Consider the following 20,973-nt stretch of genomic DNA (forward strand, 5'->3'; position numbering starts at 1 on the left):
GTTCAAGACGACGCTCAATCTACCTCGGTCTGGGGCTCCATGCAAGATCTCCCCTTGTGGGGCATCAATGATCATGAGGAAGGTGAGGGATCAGCCCAGAACTACATGACAGGACCTGGTCAATGACCTGAAGAGAGCTGGGACCACAGTCTCAAAGAAAAACAGTAACACAATACGCCGTCATGGATTAAAATCCTGCAGCGCACGCAAGGTCCCCCTGCTCAAGCCAACGCATGTCCAGGCCCGTCTGAAGTTTGCCAGTGACCATCTGGATGATCCAGAGGAGGAATGGGAGAAGGTCATGTGGTCTGAAGAGACAAAAATAGAGCTTTTTGGTCTAAACTCCACTCTGTGTTTGTAGGAAGAAGGATGAGTACAACCCCAAGAACACTATACCAACCGTGAACATTGAGGTGCAAACATCATTCTTTGGGGCTGCTTTTCTGCAAAGGGGACAGGACGACTACACCGTATTGAGGGGAGGATGGATGGGGCCATGTTTTTTTGCGAGATCTTTGCCAACAACCTCCTTCCCTCAGTAAAAGCATTGAAGATGTGCCGTGGCTGGGTCTTCCAGCATGACAATGACCTGAAACACACAGCCAGGGCAACTAAGGAGTGGCTCTGTAAGAAGCATCTCCAGGTCCTGGAGTGGCCTATACAGTCTCCAGACCTGAACCTAATAGAAAATCTTTGTAGGGAGCTGAAAGTCCATGTTGCCCAGCGACCGCCTCAAAACCTGTAGGATCTGGAGAAGGTCTTTATGGAGGAGTGGACCAAAATCCTTGCTGCAGGGTGTACAAACCTGGTCAAGAACTACAGGAAACGTATGATCTCTGTAATTGCAGACAAAGGTTTCTGTACAAAATATTAAGTTCTGCTTTTCTGATGTATCAAATACTTATGTCATGCAATAAAATGCAAATTAATTACTTAAAAATCATACAATGTGATTTTCTGGATTTTTGTTTCAGATTCCTTATCTCACAGTTGAGTACCTAAGATAAAAATTACAGACCTCTACATGCTTTGTAAGTAGGAAAATCTGCAAAATCGACAGTGTGTCAAATACTTGTTCTCCCCACTGTATTTGTAAAAATGTTGGAAAACCATTTATCATTTTCTTTCCACTTCACAATTATGTGCCACTTTGTGTTGATCCATCACATAAAATCCCCATTTGCGTTTTCTGGTTGTAACATGACAAAATGTGGAGAATTTCAAAGGGTATGAATATTTTTTCAAGGCACTGTATAGCCTTAGCTACATCCAGTATACAGCGCTGTATTCCAGCATCGGGATGGGAACTTCCTATCCCACATACAGAACAAAACTGTCAGGTTGAGCGTTGCTCTGCCATTCACAGGGAGCTTTGTATTCTATGAATGGCCTGAGGCTGTATACAGTTTATACAACACACGCACGCACGCACTGCATAGAATAGTGAGGGTAATAATTTGGTCCAAATTAACTATTTAAAGCAGTATTAATCCCAAAACCAATAATGCAGCTCCCCAATCATATGTTGTGACTGCATCCATTTACTTTTCTATGGCTCCCCCCTAATACACCTCCTGTATTAGTGAAACAGCACTGGAGGAATGAGCACAGGAGACAGATCAGACAGCACGATTGTCAGGGGAGTGTTAAATGTATTGGTAGATTTAGAACCGCTAACAAATCGAAGCCAAACTGAAGCTTACACTTTATAAGCAGTTATGAGCAAACTTTTTGGGTTAAAAGGTAAAATAAAAGCTGATCATTTTAATTGCCCCTGTTACTGTGGTTTGCCTCATCCATGTAATCTACTGATACACTCTGCTGGAGAGCTTGTGCTTTTGAAAAACAGACTTTCTGGCTGGATCACCAGATGAAAATAGCCTAAAAAAAAATGAATGCAACCATCGCATCTAAGAATATAATTGCTTCTGTGTCAAATACTGCTTTAACCACTACAGCCCTGCAAGGATTTACCCACTTAACTACTTCAATACAGGGCACTTACACCCCCTTCCTGCCCAGGCAATTTTTTCAGCTTTCAGTGCCGTCACACTTTGAATGACAAAAAAAAAAAAAACAGATTTTTTTTTTTTTTTTTTTAAATAAAGGTTTTTCTTGGTTTGTCAGTAAATTTTGTAAATAAGTTATTTTTCTCCACTGATGAGGAGGCACGAATATTCTGCATTGATAGGGGGTACTGATGGGCACAGGAGACACTGGTGGGCACAGATAGGTGGCATTGATGGGCAGCAGTGATAGCCAGCACTGACTGGCATCACTAATGTGTACTGTTTGCTGGCACTAGTGGGCACTCACTTCTGGCACTGTGGGCACTTTATTGTAATCAGGGCATTAATTATCAGTGCCCTGATTACAAGCCTAGATGTCCTCTGGGAGGAGATCCCACTGATCAGCTCTCCTCGCCTCACACTGTGTCAGTGTGAGGCAAAGAGAGCCGATTACTGGCATCTCTGTGTTTACATGTGACCGGCTGTGATTGGATACAGCCAATCACATGGTTAAAGAGTGGCGGCTCTTTACAGAGATTGGGGTCTCGTCCTGGGTGCTGTCATAAGACGTCCACCCAGAACGAGAGCTGCACTGCCCCACTGTCATTTGACGGTGGGCGGGTTTGGAACCAGCCCAGTGGGAGGGTTTTCCTGCTGTGCATTCTGGGAGGTGGTATTTAAGGTACTGACATCATGTGCTTTGGGGTTTCAGGCCAGAGGATTTTTCTGTCTGGTCCTCCTGACCAGCCCCCATGGCCCTCCTGGCCTGGGGTATGGTTCCGTGCAATTCCAAGTCTCAGGGCTGGATAGCCCAAGGCGAAGCAACTGCAGGGACAGGCCTGAATGGATATCGGGACCCGGTGATTCAAGGGTGGTCCGGTGCCATCTCATCTAAGGAGATTCCCAGCAACTGGAGAAGCATCGAGGGGGGGACTTTTCAGAAGGCCGTGTGCAAGGCTGGTTTCTCAGAAGGAGCCTGGAGGCTCAGTTGAAGAACACTTCATGGATCTACACTCATACGGTATCGCCGGACCGGCTGAGAGATACTGGTACTGTATGATAGCTCTATAAATTTGTCTGTCCCTCAGTTACACTACAGTCTGTGGCAGAGACTTTTTCTCAAGTATTCTACATCCAAGTCTGTGGCAGAGACTTTACTTAACACCCTACCGGCTGCTGGGCCTAGTGAGAGAAGGTCTATCCGGGGGCTGTGGAATCCAGTTGTGAAACGGTTATTCTCTGGATTTCTTCTATAAAAGACTTTCAATTTTTGACAGTCCAAAGTACCTGAACTTCCTCCTAACCCTCTACCCTAAACTGAAAGACTCTGTTTCTACTTCAAATAAATAACCCACTAGAGGATCCAGTGTCAGTTTCTACATTTCTTTGGGCCATCTACTGCAGGAAACCCTAGACGGAGACGAGGTCAAGAAGTTAACGGTAAGCCCAATAAAACCAGCAGCTCCTTTGAGGGTCAGTGATATTATATATATATATATATAATGTTTGAGGGTTCTAAGTCATTTTCTAGCAAAAAAAAGATGATTTTTATATGTAAAGGAGAAATGTCAGAATTTGCCTGGGTAGCAAGTGGTTAAGAGAATGCTCGCTGCCTGGCTGTCGTGTTGAACAGAAGTGGTGGCTTAGTTTTGCCTTCACTGGCTGTATGCTTGATCTGGATTAGTGGGTGAGAAAGCACAGCAACTAAGGGATTACCATGGGAGTCAGGCAATGAGTATTTTTAGAAGGAAGCCAGCAGTGGTATTTTCTATAAATATGTCTGGTTGTGGGGACAGCTGGGGGGATGTTATGAAGCGAGGAGGAATGGAGACTGTATAAACAGCATGGTGACCCCGCACGACCCCTCCCCCTCCCTTTCCCAAGCCCTGTAAATAACCGCGGTATGCTTTTACCATGGCAACCGCAAGACGCCGCCGCCCGATTGGCCGACCCCGCCCTCGTCCCGCGCCATGTGACCCACCGCTGCCCAATCAGCCGCCACCGGTCGCGGCGCAATGATTTCATCACCGAGCGCCCGTCTCCTAGGAGATCAGTAGTGGAGCAGGATGGCGGCCAGGCTGGAGGAGCTGAACGTGACCCCGGAGGAGCTGGAACGCTTCAAGTCCGCCTTCCAGGACGCCCGCTTCCGGGAGCTGTTCGCCCGATACGCCAAGGAGATCAGCGATCCGGAGAACCGGGGCCGGTATGAGCGGGAGATCAGCGAGATGGAGCGGGAGCGCGGGGTGGACGTGCAGTTCCTTCACCCCGAGCCGGGCCACGTGCTGCACACCAGCATGAACGGGCAGCGGAGCTGCTACCTGAACGTGTGCAGCAACGGGCGGGTCCAGCGGCCTGACTGCGTGCCGGCCAAGGACCAGGAGGGGCGCTCCGGCCAGCACTGGAGCCTGCCGTGTTCCCTGAGCCCCGCCCGGGAGGAGCTGAGCCCGGAGGGGGGAAGGGATCTCATCTATGATGTCATCTTCCACCCGGAGACCCTCCGCCTGGCCGCCGGTAACGACAAGTTCAAGGCCATGGTGGACCTGACCGCGCTGGACATGGTGTCCCGAGGATTCCACGTGGTCCTGGACACCGCCAACGTGTGCACCCTGGAGGAGAAGTACCGGGGGGTCCCGCGTTCCTGCGTGCTCCGCAAAAACCACCCCGAAGCCAAGCCAAAACCGCGGGACCCCGCCGACCCGCTCAGCTTCCCGTACCCCTACGATGTGCCGGGAGGGCAGAAGAAGGTCACCCGGGGTCAACCTAAGGTCCAACCGCCTCCCCCGGACCGCAAAGCCAACCAGGAGCCCACTGTCCCCCACTACACCATCCGCCACCGCTCCTACGTGGACATCCAGGACTACCGGGATGCCAGGGACTCGGCGCCCAGCCCCGTGCCCAAGGAGCTGGCTATCACCATAGATCTGCCGCTGCTCAACTCCGCCGCCGAGGTCCACCTGAACATCGAAGGGAAAGCCCTCAGCCTGGAGTCCCAGAAACCGGCCTATAAACTGCAACTTAAGCTGCCCTACCTGGTGGAGGAGAAGAGGGGAACAGCTCAGTTCAACAAGAGCAAGAGGCAGCTGGTGGTCACCGTGCCCGTTGTCCAGCAGGATGCCCTGAAGCGGATGCAGGAGCAGCTGGCTAATGGCCCAGGAACTGAATCCAAGTTGTCCCCATCCCCCGACTCTGCTACCCAGGAGTCCAGCACTACACAAGAGTCCGGCAAGGCGGCAGAAAGCCCTTCTTCTGAGGGAGAACCCGGGAAGGTCAACGAGCCGATCGCAGCTGGACACGTCATCAATGCCTTGCCCGAGGTTCCCCCGGAGTGCCCCATCTTCACTTGTTCCCAGAGCGCCACCACACTGACTTTAGTCATCCACGTCAAGGACATCGATGAGCACAGCATCACCTCCGAGGTCGGCTGCTATCAGTGCGAGATCCGCTTCTGTGTCAAAGCCACCAACACCCCCTACCTTCTGTTTGTACAGTTCCTACCGCAGTACAACCTCAACATGAACGATATCGCCGTGAACGTTTCCGAAGACAATGTAGTCATAGAGCTGACCAAATCCTCCGAGTGCTTCGGGCTCTGGAAGAATCTCTACTTTGGCGTGAATAGCAATTCTTTACAGGTAAGGGGACTTGTGACCGGTTCTCTTTAATCGTTTTCCATCTTAGTTCAACAGAAAACCACTCTGACTTCACACATACATTAAAGATGTATTCATCCCAACCCTTTATTATATTGTGCTTTACCAATTAATAGATATGATGGCTGCAATTTTTTTTTTTTTTTTTAATTAGGCTTTCTTTCTATATTTTCACATGGTGATCTGGCCAATAAATCAATTTTAAAACCGAGCAAGCTGCCCTGCAGTGGTAAGACAAACCATTTACAACTAACCGGGTTGCTTACAATGATCCCCCTCCCTTTATCACCAAACTGTTTGCTGTAACAGTTTTTTTATGAGCTGGAGTTTGGTTTCAAATTGTTAGTATGTATGTGTGTGTATATGTATGTATATGTGTGTGTGTGTGTGTGTGTGTGTATATATGTGTGTATATATATATATATATATATATATATATATATCTGCTAGTCTAATGCTCCCCTCCTTCCTTTACTTATTATATTGGTGCCCAAAGGGGTCTCTGTTGCTCCTTCATCCAGAATGGGACAGCTCTAATACAGGAGATGTGTTACTGGTAAGTAGGGATGAGCTTGGGCGTGATCGCACATTCCACGTGCAGAGCCCGCCAGGAAGTCTGCACGGCGCTGCGCTAATCACAGGCAGTGAGGCATTTTCCTGATGTACAGCTGCAGAGACCGGGAAATGTCTCACTGCCTGTGATTAGCTTAGCGCCGACTTCCTGGCGTGCTCTGCACGTGGAGTGTGCGAACACGCCGGCACTCATCCTTAATGGCCAGATCACCAGGTGAAAACAGAAAAGCCTAAAAAAAATAAAATGCAGCCACCGCATCTAGTGATGGGTAAGCTGCAATATATGACCTTTTTGGTTTGAGGCTTAATGCTGCTTTACAGTTTATATCGAACACATTTCCAATACATCAGGGCTCTCTCATACCAGTGGCTGTGATGTCTACACCCTGTTCTCATTGGGTTTTTTGTTTACCTTTTTAAAGTGGTTGTAAAGGTTCAGTTAAAAAAATAAAAATAAAAAAAAAACATACTTGCCGCCTCCTGTGCAGTTGGTTTTGCACAGTGGCCCCAATCCTCCTCTTCTGGGGTCCCTCAGTAGCGCTCCTGGCTGCTCCTCATAATTTTTTTGTTTTTCCTTGAGTGCCCCATCAGAGAAGCGCTCTCCTTCGTGGACACCCATGCAGGCACACTCCTGTGTCCTGTTAATGCGTCTGTTCACAAATGGCGCCCCCCGTCATTGCTTTTGATGGCGGGAGCCAATGGCTCTGCTTTCAATCCACGAGACACTGGCCTGAGCTGGTGTGCTCGTTCCCGTTCTGGGAATTGCAGGCTCAGGTAAATGTAAAGGGGGTTCTGGGTGCTTCTGCAGCACAGTTTTTTTTTTCACCTTTTAATGCATTAAGGTAAAAAAACGGTGAGGATTTGCAACCCCTTTAAGTCAAACGTTATTGAATAGTCACAAAGTGACAAGTCAAAGTTGTGTGGGATCCCCCTCTCCCTCTCTCCCTCTCTCCCCCCCCTCTCTCCCCCCTCTCTCTCCCCCTCTCTCTCCCCCTCTCTCTCCCCCTCTCTCTCCCCCTCTCTCTCCCCCTCTCTCTCCCCCTCTCTCTCCCCCTCTCTCTCCCCCTCTCTCTCCCCCTCTCTCTCCCCCTCTCTCCCTCCCAGGTGGATGCTGCATCTGGCCCCTGCTGGCTCTATACACTGAGAACCAAGTGATCAAACACCGCCAATTGCTCGGTTCTCAGAGCTTTGAAAGCTGTAGGCTGCCAGTCAGCAAGCAGCTCTCTGCTCTGCCCCCTCCCCTCATTGCAGCACTGGGCTGTGGAGGGGCGGGATCGGCCGGCTCAGGCTCTCAGCGGCATGTGGGTGGATTCCCAACGACTCCATTGTCATGACCTCGCTTGAATTACAAGCAAAATAAAAATTACCGCGCTATCGAAAATGAAGTGAAAATGTGAAACCAAGCTACAACATCTTGTGAGATACACACAGGATATACACCTTTCAGTAATTAAGTTGAGCTAAACTCTTAAATAATTGATACATAGATATAGTGAAAAAATTGGAAAAGGAATATCCTAAATAAAGTCCATGCAATGTAAGATGAAAAATTGATGTGAAGCTAACAAACTATGAACCCAAAGAATGTGGTGGGAGAAAGATGACTTCCACCGCAAAACACACTGCCACTTACCGACTTCCGATCTCCTATCACAGACGATCACAAGCGCTTTTGGCTTAATACCCAGCCTGGGCCAAGGTTTAACACAGCAATGGTCACAGCATCTTCCGGAGTTGCACCCCTCAAAGGGACTTATTGCCCCACAATCCCCATAAAGAAATAAAGGCTTCCATAGTGTAAAATCTTTATGGTAATTTGTGAGGTAAAATGTATTGCACTTACAATTAGGTAGAATATACAAAGTGCAAAAATCAAGCCGGCCGGCTCTCCAGTGCAGCCCGTCACTCTGGGACCTGTGTGACCGATGTGATGTCAGCACATCGCTCCTCCCTACTGGTCATTTCACCATCCAATCTAAGATGCAGCCTTTTGTGCAGGAACGTGTGCGCTGGGAGTATTGCATAGGTCAGGAGGTGCAACTCAGGAAGATGCTGTGACCATTGCTGTTTACCAAGGGCCCAGGCTGGGTATTAAGCCGAAAGCGCTTGTGATCTCCCTTGATAGGTGATCAATGGAAGTCGGTAAGCGGCAGTGTGTTTTTGCGGTGGAAGTCATCTTTCTCCTATCATGTTCTTTGGATGCATTGTTTGTTAGTTTCACATCAATTGTTCATCTTGCGTTGGATGGACTATATTAATGTTCTAATTTTTTTCACTATATCTATGTATCAATGATTTAGGAGTTTAGCGCAAGTCAATTATTGAAAGGTGAAGCTTTGGCTGTACTACCACTTTCATCAAATTCTGCTGGCCACAATGTGGTGTGAGGTGGTGGATTGCATCATGCTGCAGTGAAAAATGGTACTGCGTGCTTTAAACGCCCCCCCCCCCCCCCCCATTACAAGCTGATCTGGTAGAAGATGGATGAGGCATTTTGAGGTGACCACAGCTTCCACCTAGAGATCAATGGTCCTTCTCAACAGCATGCTGGCAGGGGACAGGCCCCTTTTTTTTTTTTTTTTTTTTATTTATTTTTTTTACATGATGTACCTGGAATGTAATTCTCTTAACTTGACACAAACATTTAGTTGTGCTATCAAGCCGATGTTTACCTAAAACCAAAAAAAAAATCAGTACAGAGGCCCTTGCGTTCCTTCAGTGAGATGTGTCCCTTCTACTGCTTGTCCTTGCGCGCACCCCCCCCCCCCATACTTTCCCCAACTCCTCAGTCTTTCAGAAGATTGTTGCATCGAGGGTAGAGGGCTTTAGGTGAAAGGACACAGCATTACAAGGGACACATCTCACTGAAGGCAGTAATGGTGATGTAATGTCAGCACCCCAAGTCGATTCGTGAATGGGCTTCGGGTGTAGGCGCCGGCATCTTCCCTAAGGGAAACAGGAAGTGAAGCCGTGTGCCTTCACAGCCTGTTTCCTACTGCACTTTCTGAATGGTCTCGCCAGGTCTTCTGGGACCTCTGTATCTCCCAGAAGGCAACAGGGGAGAGGAGGAGGAGCTGGAGGTTTTGTAGATAGTCGCAATCGTGCGGCAGTCTTACCCGTAAGTGGGTACCTGGTGTTCCCATAGCTGAAATTTTTAACGGGGTTAAAGCGCAACTCCAGATATTATTGATGCGGTAGGGTAGGGTTTTAAAGCGGAGCTCCGTCCAAAAAGGGAAGTTCTGCTTTAAGCACTCCTCCCCTGCCACGTTTGGCATGCCATTTATTTTTAGGGAGAGGGGGAGAGTGGGGACTTACTTTTGACAGGTACCTGCTCCTACTTCCGTGAGTAGAAGTTCTCTTCTCCTCCTCCCTCCCTGCAGTCTTCTGAAATGCGTCACAGGCCCCAGAAGATTGCCATGCCATTCAGGAGGCGAGTGGCACTTGCGCACGCTGTCACAACCGGGTGCCACCGTTGAAATGCCGGGGAGAGGGAGAGACACAATGAATCGGGTGACTACATAGATGGATCCTGAGACAGGTGAGTGCGCTTTTTATTAAATTGGCAGCTACAGTTTTTGTAGCTGCTGACTTTAAACACAAAAACTGGAGCTCTTCTTTAACCACTTTCAGACCGGACCAATTTGCTGGTCAAAGACCAGACCACTTTTTGCGATTCGGCACTGCGTCGCTTTAACTGACAATTGCGCGGTCGTGCGACGTGGCTCCCAAACAAAAGTGACGTCCTTTTTTTCCCACAAATAGAGCTTTCTTTTGGTGGTATTTGATCACCCCTGCGGTTTTTATTTTTTGCGCTATAAACAAAAATAGAGCGATAATTTTGAAAAAAACGCATTATTTTTTACTTTTTGTAATAATAAATATCCCCAAAAATATATAAAAAAACTTTTTTCCCTCAGTTTAGGCCGATACGTATTCTTCTACATATTTTTGGTAAAAAAAATCGCAATAAGCGATTATTGATTGGTTTGCGCAAAAGTTATAGCGTTTACAAAATAGGGATAGTTTTATAGCATTTTTATTAATAAATTTTTTTTTTTTTTTTTTACTAGTAATGGCGGCGATCTGCGATTTTTATTGTGACTGCGACATTGTGGGGGACCCATCGGACATTTTTGACACATTTTTGGGACCATTGTCATTTATACAGTAATCACTGCTATATAAATGCAGTGATTCCTGTGTAAATGACACTGGCAGTGAAAGGGTTAACCAGTGGGTGGCAGTGTAGGGGTTAAGTGTTCCTAGGGGTGTGTTACTAACTGTGGGGGGGTTGGGCTTTCATTTAGTGTACACTGATCTCTGCTCCAATCACATGGAGCAGAGATCAGCGTCACTAGTTGCTAGGCAGAATGGAAAAATGTTGTTTACACAGCATTTCCTCCATTCGGCCGCTCCGCGAGACGATCGCGGGGATGCCCGCGGCGATCGAGTCCGCGGGTCCCACGACCGGACTCACGGGGGTCCCGACCAGCGCGGGAGCGCCCCGCCGGCGGCGCGCTCCCGATGGCACGGCGGCATCGAATATTGGACGTACCTGTACGCCAATATGCCTGCCCGTGCCATTCTGTCGACGTACATCGTCGTGCGCTGGTCGGGAAGTGGTTAAAGAATAAGTTTTACCTTTTGAAATAAGTTACACTTGTACTTTGAATGGGACATGTAATGTGTTCCAGCAGCTGCAGCCTTCCCCCAATGACACCAGGTGAGCATCTTCTCCGGGCTCCACCTGCCTGACAACATCATTTATTCAGTGCTCTGTGAATGGGAAACTACCAGTCCTGACAACCTTTGCAGCTGTTGGCTTGTAGTTTCAATGAACTACCATGGCGCTGTTAATCCCTCTGGTAGTTTGTTCATTCTTCCTGTCAGTGTGTATCTGTCTCCCTGTACAAGCAGATAAATACAGCAGGGGTCCTGCGTGGTACCCACGATCTGCTGATTGCAGGTGCAGCGCTTTATAGGCGTGTGTGTTTGTTTGTTTGTTTGTTTTTTGTAACACTTTAACCCCCTTCCTGATCAGAGCACTTTTTGCGATTTGGCACTGCGGTGCTTTAACTGACAATTGTGCGACATGGCTTCCAAACAAAATTTTACTTTTTATTTATTTTTTTCGGTGGTATTTGATCACCCATGCGGATTTTATTTTTTGCATTATAAACAAAAAAAAGAGCGACAATTTTGAAAAAAAGCATTATTTTTTACATAATGGCTACATCTGACACGTCACTGATCTCTGCTCCAGATCAGTGACAGTGTCACTAGGCAGAATGGGGAGATGCTTGTTTACATTAGCATCTCCCCATTCTTCCTCCTTGTGAGGCGATCGTGGGTACCCCTGCAGCAATAGAGTCTGCGGAGCTTGCTGCGTTTGCCCGCTGGCCGCCTCTTAAAGGGCCACGTACAGGTACAGTGGTGTGAAAAAGTGTTTGCCCCCTTCCTCATTTCCTGTTCCTTTGCATGTTTGTCACACTTAAGTGTTTCGGAACATCAAACCAATTTAAACAATAGTCAAGGACAACACAAGTAAACACAAAATGCAATTTGTAAATGAAGGTGTTTATTATTAAAGGTGAAAAAAAATCCAAACCATCATGGCCCTGTGTGAAAAAGTGATTGCCCCCCTTGTTAAAACATACTATAACTGTGGTTGTCCACACCTGAGTTCAATTTCTATAGCCACACCCAGGCCTGATTATTGCCACACCTGTTCACAATCAAGGCATCACTTAAATAGGAGCTGCTTGACACAGTAAGGTCCACCAGAAGATCCTTAAAAGCTACACATCATGCCGAGACCCAAAGAAATTCAGGAACAATTGAGAAAGAAAGTAATTGAGATCTATCAGTCTGGAAAGGGTTATAAAGCCATTTCCAAAGCTTTGGGAATCCAGCGAACCACAGTGAGAGCCATTATCCACAAATGGCGAAGACATGGAACAGTGGTGAACCTTCCCAGGAGTGGCCGGCCGCCCAAAATTACCCCAAGAGCGCAGCGACGACTCATCCAAGAGGTCACAAAAGACCCCACAACAACGTCCAAGGAACTGCAGGCCTCACTTGCCTCAGTTAAGGTCAGCGTTCATGCCTCCACCATCAGGAAAAGACTGGGCAAAAATGGCCTGCATGGCAGAGTTCCAAGGAGAAAACCACTGCTGAGCAAAAAGAACATCAAAGCTCGTCTCAATTTCTCCACAACACATCTTGATGATCCCCAAGACTTTTGGGACAACATTCTGTGGACCGATGAGACAAAAGTGGAACTCTTTGGAAGGTGTGTGTCCAAGTATATCTGGCGTAGAAGGAACACTGCATTTCATAAAAAGAACATTATACCAACAGTAAAATATGGTGGTGGTAGTGTGATGGTCTGGGGCTGTTTTGCTGCTTCAGGACCTGGAAGACTTGCCGTGATAAAAGGAACTATGAATTCTGCTGTCTACCATGAGATCCTGAAGGAGAATGTCCGACCATCTGTTCGTGTACTCAAGCTGAAACGAACTTGGGTTCTGCAGCAGGACAATGATCCTAAACACACCAGCAAGTCCACCACCGAATGGCTGAAGAAAAACAAAATGAAGACTTTGGAGTGGCCTAGCCAAAGTCCTGACCTGAATCCTATTGAGATGTTGTGGTATGACCTTAAAAAGGCCGTTCATGCTCGAAAACCCTCTAATGTAACTGAATTAGGACAATTCTGCAAAGATGAGTGGGCCAACATTCCTCCAGGACGCTGTAAAAGCCTCATTGCACGTTATCGCAAACGCTTGGTTGCAGTTGTTGCTGCTGCTAAGGGTGGCCCAACCAGTTATTAGGTTTAGGGGGCAATCACTTTTTCACACAGGGCCATGATGGTTTGGATTTTTTTTCACCTTTAATAATAAACACCTTCATTTACAAATTGCATTTTGTGTTTACTTGTGTTGTCCTTGACTATTGTTTAAATTGGTTTGATGTTCCGAAACACTTAAGTGTGACAAACATGCAAAGGAACAGGAAATGAGGAAGGGGGCAAACACTTTTTCACACCACTGTACATTAGTTTACAGGTACGTTAGTACATGACTGCATCAGCTGGTGTATTTGGTTGTCTTAAGCCAACCATACAGGGATCAGAATTCAGCCAGTTCAGCGGGCATCAGCTGGGACCCAATACATGTATATGGGCAGGCAGATTGTACCCAAGTCAGTCATTTCCCCCATCAGCACTGACTGTGTTAATGGGGAATCAAGCATTTTTTGTGTCCTCTATGGACTGCTTTACAGATAGTTTTGTTGACTTATACCGTACTGGAATTTTACTCAAGATCCTAACATCCAGACATTATTGGGCTATGGTGAGCTGTTGCCTATAGCAACCAGAGAAAGTATTAATTTTCTAAACTGATACAAAAGAAGCCAGGAAACAGACTCTACCCTTTTTATCAATGTAAACAAACTTAAAGTATTTAAAGTGGAAATCGGGGTGGGGGGTAAAAAGGAGTAGCCTCTAATGATATTTCTGTGTCTTGAATGCCGCTCCTGGTTGGAATGGTAGAGGAAGTGCAATGACTGTAATATTCAGCATCAGTGAAGCTGCCATTTTTATGCTACACAGCAGCATTCAAGACACATGTCATATATCATACAGGATTTATATCGCACCAACAGTTTGTGCAGCACTTTACAACATGAGGGCAGACAGTAAAGTTGCAATACAATTCATAATAGGAGGAATCAGAGGGCCCTGCTCTTTAGAGCTCACAATCTAGCAGGGAGGATATGTATTAAATGAATGTCATTAGTAGGTTGTGTCTAATGACAGTAATCCTAATTTTACAGAGCATAATTAATAAAAAAAAAATCATTTTCCTGGAGCGTTTCCATTTATTAGTCCTCTAAATTCCTACAAATTCCTGTAAAGAATTCCTATAAATGATATTAATATGAAACGGGTTTGATGATCAAGCACAGCACTCTTGGCTGCCTCTTTGTAACAGTTTGACATTTTTGTGTTTCTGTAGGAAAGAAGGTTTATTGATGAGGACAACGTGACAGAATTTCTGGAGAGTGGTTTACGCCCTTCTACCATTCCCTGGTCCACGCTAGAAGACCAACCGCTGATTAATGTGCTTGAAATGAATGCAGAAATAGCCCACATCCGGTTAAATGTAAGCATTTACTGCTTTGCCTTGCTGTAATTAATTTGTGATGTACAGACTTTTTTTATTAAAAGAAATGTGGAAACAATTCCTCTAAATCGTTAAAAATAGTTAAAACGTGCTCAGCTTGCATTGATGCCGTGTACATAATGGCCACAAGATGGCATCATTCCCTGGAGTCTAGAGCAGGTACAAGTATGGGTCTTGGAGGCTCTACAACTCATTGTCTGGATCAGCTCTTTTGGTTCATAATGACCTGTAAGATCGTGCTTTCTTCTTCCTCCCCCCTTTTCCCCTAGTGCAATGAGGCAGAATATGGTTGCTGTGAATGGCAATTCATAGAAACTAGCACAAAAATATGCATGCTGGCCATGTGAATTTCTCCTTCAGTAGTGATTGTTTGTTTTTTAAGCCTCTGACTTGGAACGAGCATGACAGCCAGGCACCTAGCATTTTCATAAGAAGGGATCATTACAAGCAGTGTGGCCTGGCCCAGAGATTAGAGAGAACTCGCGGATCAGATCGTTCCTCGGATCGGATAATTTTTCGGATCAGCAAATAATAATTGAATTTGCAAAAACCCGTGAAAATTCCACCACCATATAGTCCCCACTGTAATATCCACAATCTCCCCCACTGTAATATTGGCTGAGCATGGTTGGTTATTGCAGAGCATGGCTGGGTGATGCGGGATGGCTGTCACAGAGCAGCGCTGTGGGCACTACAGATCCAACCCACAGCACTGCTTCCATCCTATCTCTCCGCTCCACAGTACAGAGAGGGGAGAGAGGAATCGGCATGACGCCGGTTTGTGTACAAGTGATCGCTTCGTCATTTGATGGAGCAATCACATTGTAAACGGCCTGGGTGTAGAAAGATGGCCACCACTTCAGAGCTAGGCCGAAGCCACGGCCTTTCCTAAGGCTGAGACCGCGGATCGTGGCGTATGCCGATCCGAGCAGGGTGACCCATACGGGTCGGTGATGATCCATTGCACCCCTAGTAATAAGCCAAGCTTGGAAGACTTGGGTGGTAGTATGTAACGCCTACCAGACCCTTCAATCCCTTTGTTTCCATAAACATGTGCATGCCAAAGCCGAGCAGATTGTATTATGGTGGTCAGTCCATTTTACAGGCATACCCCACTTTTAAGTACACAATGGGGTTTATTTATTAAAGCTGTAGAGTGCAAAATCAGGCTCACTTCTGCATAGAAACCAATGAGCTTCCAGGTCTTATTACCAAAGCTTATTTGAGCAAGCTGAGGTTAGAAGCTTATTGGTTTCTATGCAGAAGTGAGCCTGATTTTGCACTTTACAGCTTTAGTAAATAACCCCATTGTGTACTTAAAAGTGGGGTATACCTGTATAATGTTGTAAATGACCACGTTTGGGAGGATGTCTCACCAATGAGTGAGCAGTCTGTCCTGTAGCATGCTATGGCACAGGCCGTTGGAGAGGGAAATTAGTCTCGCACACTAAAGCACCTCTGCTATTCAGAGCAGTCTTTTTAAACTTTACCTTCCCTGTTTCCCATGGTTTTTATTTTAAACAAATATAAAGAACTACTTCACTCCTCTCCCCAACCATAAACCTTCATAATGAGGGTTGTCATTTTATGAAAGTATTCCAAGGTAGATCCATCTGCCTCCCTTGAAGCAGCCAGTTAATTTTCCTTTGCCATTACTAGCCATCAGAATTACCAATGATGGATCTTTCAGATATTTTGAGGCCAAATGTACATCTGCATGAAAAGCATTTAAAGTGGTATTAAACCTAAAAGCAGACCATTTTATTGCAGCTTAACCACTTGCATACTGTGCACTAATACCCCCTTCCTCTCAGGGCCAGTTTTCAGCTTTTAGCGCTGTAGCACTTTGAATGACAATCATGCGGTCATGCAACATTGTACCCAAATTTTGTTTTACACAAATAGTTTTGGTCATATTTAATCATCACTTTTTTTTTTTTTTTTTGTTCTAAAATTTTAAATCTGTCTCTATGAATTTATGTCAAAATGGGTTATTTTCACCAAAGAAGTGTAGCAGAATACACGTCAGTGGTTTTATTTAGTCTGTAGTGAGGTTATGGAGTTCACAAACCATGGTATGTATCTAAAAAATGATCACATCTGATATACTGGTGGCCAATCTCATTTCTTGAGGCCCAGAAATGTCTGAAATGTTTGACATTTGAAAGCCCAGAAATTGTTGGAAAGTAGACCGTCCAAAAGTGCTTGCCATGCCTCTTACTAAATACCTTGAAGTTGTGTGTGTTTTTGTAAAATAAAGAAATTTAATTTTTTTTTATTTGCATGCTGTCACCAGTGCAGTGCGGCGGTGATCGGGGACTGTGTGTATGTATATATGTATGTATGCATTTGGAAGTGCAGTCGCTGTAGACCCGAGGGTGACATAAAAGGAAAATAAACAGCATTTTTGTTTGTATGTGACTGAATGATGGAAATCAGCAGAGCTTCCCCCTAAGATCTACAGCAACTGCACTTCCAAGTGCAGTTGCAGCACGCTTGTGGTACAAAGTGGATTTGCCTTTAGTAAATCAACCCCCCATTATGTTTTGCTTATAGCAGTTCATTACATTGCTATGTGCAAGCATTTTAGTGAATGAAATCTATTCAGTTTCTTTTGTTGTAGTTGGCCCAGTCTGTACCATGTGATCACACTGACCAATCACAGCTATCAAGACAATTGTATGCTATAGGTGGCTTAAAAGGAAGCCATCCATTGTATACAACTATCATGTGATTGGTTAGAGTGGTCACATGGTACTGGCAGTGGGCAGTACAGTGATCAAGCCGGTGGACGCAGCCAGTGACGGATTGTGCGGCCCGATCTGGGCGCAAGTCGTATGATGTCCTACCGGATCGCCTGAGAAGTTGCCGCCGGCGCCTTCTTCCATAGACCGGACAGGAACCGGTTAACGTTTCTTAGATGTGGTGGCTGCATTCATTTTTTCTTTTTTTTTAGGCTTGCTTTCTTCTATTTTTATCTGATCCAGCCAGTAAGGCCCCTTTCACATGGGGCTGTCCGATTTTACTCATCTGCTTGCTCAGCGAGGATCGCTCCATTGATCCCCGCTGAGCCAGTGGATGACGACAAGTCCGTCTCTGAATGCTGTCCAAGAACGGACCTCTCAGAGAGACTGTTCTCCTTTTTGGGGGTGATCGGATGATTACTGAACACCTGTCCTTTTCATCCGATCCACCAGACGGATGGAAAATAGGACATCAATCTGTCTGGATTTTGCAGCACAGATGTCAGCGGGCACGTCACCGCTGACATCCGTCGCTCCATAGAGATGTATGGAACGACCGTTCAGATCTGCTGAAAGAAAAACTGACAGGCGGATCTGAACGGTCCCCGCGTGTGAAAGGGACCTTTAGTCTCTTCAAAAAGAACACATTCTACTGGGAGAGCTTATCGGTTACAGAAATGAGACAAACCATTTAACACTGACAGGTTACAATGATCAGTTTTTCTATTTGGATAAAATCTTTATCCCAAAAGGGAAAAAAAAGTTTGCTGTAGCTGCTTATAAAGTATTAGCTGGAGTTTGGCTTCAATTTGCTAGTCCATCTAACAGTCCCCTCCCCCATACTGACAATGCTGCTGTCCAAAGGTGCCCCCTGTGCTCCTTCATTCATAGTGGGGGGGCAATCTAATTCAGGAGATGGGTTTATTGGCCACATCAGGTGAAAAAAGAGGGGAGAAAAGCCTTAAAGTGAATGCAGCCACCGCATCTGATTGGTAAGCTGCATTATTACATTTTTGATTTGGTGTTTAATTACTTCGCACCCGGCCTGTGTGTGTGTGGATATACGGCCGGGTGGGAGCTCTCTCCTTCTGACTGGATGTTCAGGAACATCCTTCAGAAGGCAGGGCGGGATCGTGCGCATGCCCGCGCAGCGACGTGATCCCTATGCATCGTGTCACCCGGACACGGCGCATCTCGGATCGGCAGGAGGGCTCTGTGATTGGCCCTCCTGATCACATGATGGTCGTGTCCAATCACAGCCATCATGTGATGTAAACAAACAGCCAGTTGCTAGGCAATCGACTCTCCTCACACGGAAGTCGTCGCTGAGGAGAGCAGATCGCTGCAGCCGGCTGGTGATCGGTGAGTATGAGCTGTTTTTTACTCACTGATAACCAGTCTAGTGAAAAACACATCCCACTAAAATCACATGTCCCAATGATTATCTGCACACATGTCCGTGATCACCTGCACACATCTGTACATGATCATTTGCATACATATGTCCGTGGTCACAAAATACAATTAATTTCTTTTTGGTAAAAAAAAAAAAAAATGTCTTCTATTTTAAAAGGAATCCAATAAAATCGAATTTTGTCATAAATTTTAGCCAAAAAGTATTCTGCTACATGTTTTTTTTTTTTTTTTTTTTTTTTTTTTTTTTACCAAAAACATGTAGCAGAATACTTTTTGGCTAAAATTTATGACAAAATTCGATTTTATTGGATTCCTTTTAAAATAGAAGACTTTTTTTTTTTTTTTTTTTTCCACTTATCGCAAAAAAATAAAAAAAGGAGTTGTGAATAAATACCACCAAAATAAAGCTCTATTTGTGCGAACAAAATGATAAAAAATTAATTTGGGTACATTGTAGCATGACTGCGCAATTGATATTGAAAGTGCGAGAGCGATGCAAGCTGAAAATTGGGCTGGGAAGGAAGGGGGCAAAAGTGCCCTGTATTGTAGTGGTTAATACCACTTTACACACAAGTGGAAAACAACAAATCCAGTGTAACACAAAGCATCCTAATTTTTTATTTATTTATTCGGTTTAATATATTTTATCAATCCTTTAGGACCTCAGCGATGATGACATAACCTGAGCCAGCACTGCCTCATATAGCCTCCCAGTAGTTCATTCAATGTCTTTATCTGCCCTAAACGCCTTTTAATTTGATCTGTTCAGCCAGGTGTAAAGCCGTTCCTGTGTGTATTCAGACCATAAAGGCCTTTGGTAGGGTTGTGATGAATGTTTCATGACTTTTTGTTTCTCTTGCAGAAACCGGAGCTGGAGGAGGAAAGCTATCTAGCCCACAGGGAGCAATCTGCAGATCTGAGCGACGTGAAGAAGCGGATAAGTTACCAGTCGGATGAGCCGGGATCAGAAGAACCACAGCCAGGGGGCAGTGTGGAGGGCCAAGGCAGGCAGCTACAGTTCCAGACAGAGAACCCTGCGTACTGCACCCGCTCAGCACAGCTGGAAGACTGCAGTGCGGAGGATGAGGGACTCATTTTTAAAGAAATCCCGGCCAGGGAACTTGATGAAGATGATCTCCCCGATAGAAAAGAACTGGCACAGAGCCCTGTGTTACAGAACTCTGAACCTAGCCCTAGTCTAAAGGAAGTTGATGCCAAAGATGGCAGCATTCACGTCATCCCTGATCACAAAACGCAATGTGCCTTCAGCTTTGAGAATGCCTTACTCTTTGAATTAGATTAATGGTCGCTGCTAATTTAGTTGTTTTAAAATTAAGGCTGTTTTATTTCGGAGAGCAGCCCCCAGTATGGTACACTACATTACCAAAAGTATTGGGACACCTGTCTTTGCACGCACATGAACTTTAATGACATCCCATTCTTAGTCCATAGGGTTCAATATTGAGTTGGCCCACCCTTTGCAGCTATAACAGCTTCAACTCTTCTGGGAAGGCTGTCCACAAGGTTTAGGAGTGTCTATAGGAATGTTTTTACCATTCTTCCAGCAATGCATTGGTGAGGTCAGGCACTCATGTGGATGAGAAGGTCTGGCTCAGTCTCTGCTCGAATTCATCCCATAGGTGTTCTATCGAGTTGAGATCAAGTTCCTCCACCCCAAACTCGCTCATTCATGTCTTTATGGACCTTGCCTTGTGCACTGGTGCACAGTCATGTTGGAACAGGAAGGGGCCATCCCCAAACTGTTCCCACAAAGTTGGGAGCATGAAATTGTCCAAAATGTCTTGGTATGCTGACGCCTTAAGAGTTCCGTTCACTGGAACTAAAGGGCCAAACCCAACCCCTGGGGAAAAAAAACCCACACCATAATTCTCCCACCAAATGATTTGGACCAGTGCACAAAGCAAAGTCCATAAAGACATGGATGAGCGAGCTGGGGGTGGAGGAACTTGACTGCCCTGAACAGAGTCCTGACCATAACCTGATAGAACACCTTTTGAATGAATTGCAGTGGAGACTACGAGCCAGGCCTTCTCGTCCAATATCAGTGCCTGACTTCACAAATGCACTTCTGGAAGAACGGTCAAACATTCCCATAGACACACTCCTAAACCTTGTGGACAGCCTTCACAGAAGAGTTGAAGCTGTTATAGCTGCAAAGGGTGGGCCAACTCAATATTGAACCCTACGGACGAAGACTGGGATGCCATTAAAGTTCACGTGCGTATAAAGGCAGGTGTCCCAATACTATTGGTAATGGTGTATGTGTATAACAAATACGACTACTTTTGTCTTGCAGCAAGTGAGCAGTTTAATACTGTTGCTCATGTTTTCATCTTTTTTTTTTTTTTTTTATGTCTTCTTTTGGACCGTG

General features: G+C 45.8%; 1 protein-coding gene across 1 annotated transcript; it reads left to right on the top strand.

The window, feature by feature from the left end:
• The first annotated feature begins 4,035 nt into the window (after positions 1-4,035).
• Positions 4,036-20,726, top strand: DNAAF2 (dynein axonemal assembly factor 2). Its single transcript, XM_077463538.1, has 3 exons — positions 4,036-5,641; positions 14,254-14,400; positions 19,444-20,726. Exons 1-3 carry the CDS (start codon positions 4,076-4,078, stop codon positions 19,882-19,884), a joined length of 2,154 nt encoding a protein of 717 aa, XP_077319664.1. The 5' UTR covers positions 4,036-4,075; the 3' UTR covers positions 19,885-20,726.
• The last annotated feature ends 247 nt before the right edge of the window (positions 20,727-20,973 follow it).

This window comes from Lithobates pipiens, unplaced genomic scaffold (assembly GCF_037356315.1).
Source record: "Lithobates pipiens isolate NorthernLeopardFrog02 unplaced genomic scaffold, aLitPip1_a1.2 Scaffold_30, whole genome shotgun sequence".
Taxonomy (NCBI): Eukaryota; Metazoa; Chordata; class Amphibia; order Anura; family Ranidae; genus Lithobates; species Lithobates pipiens.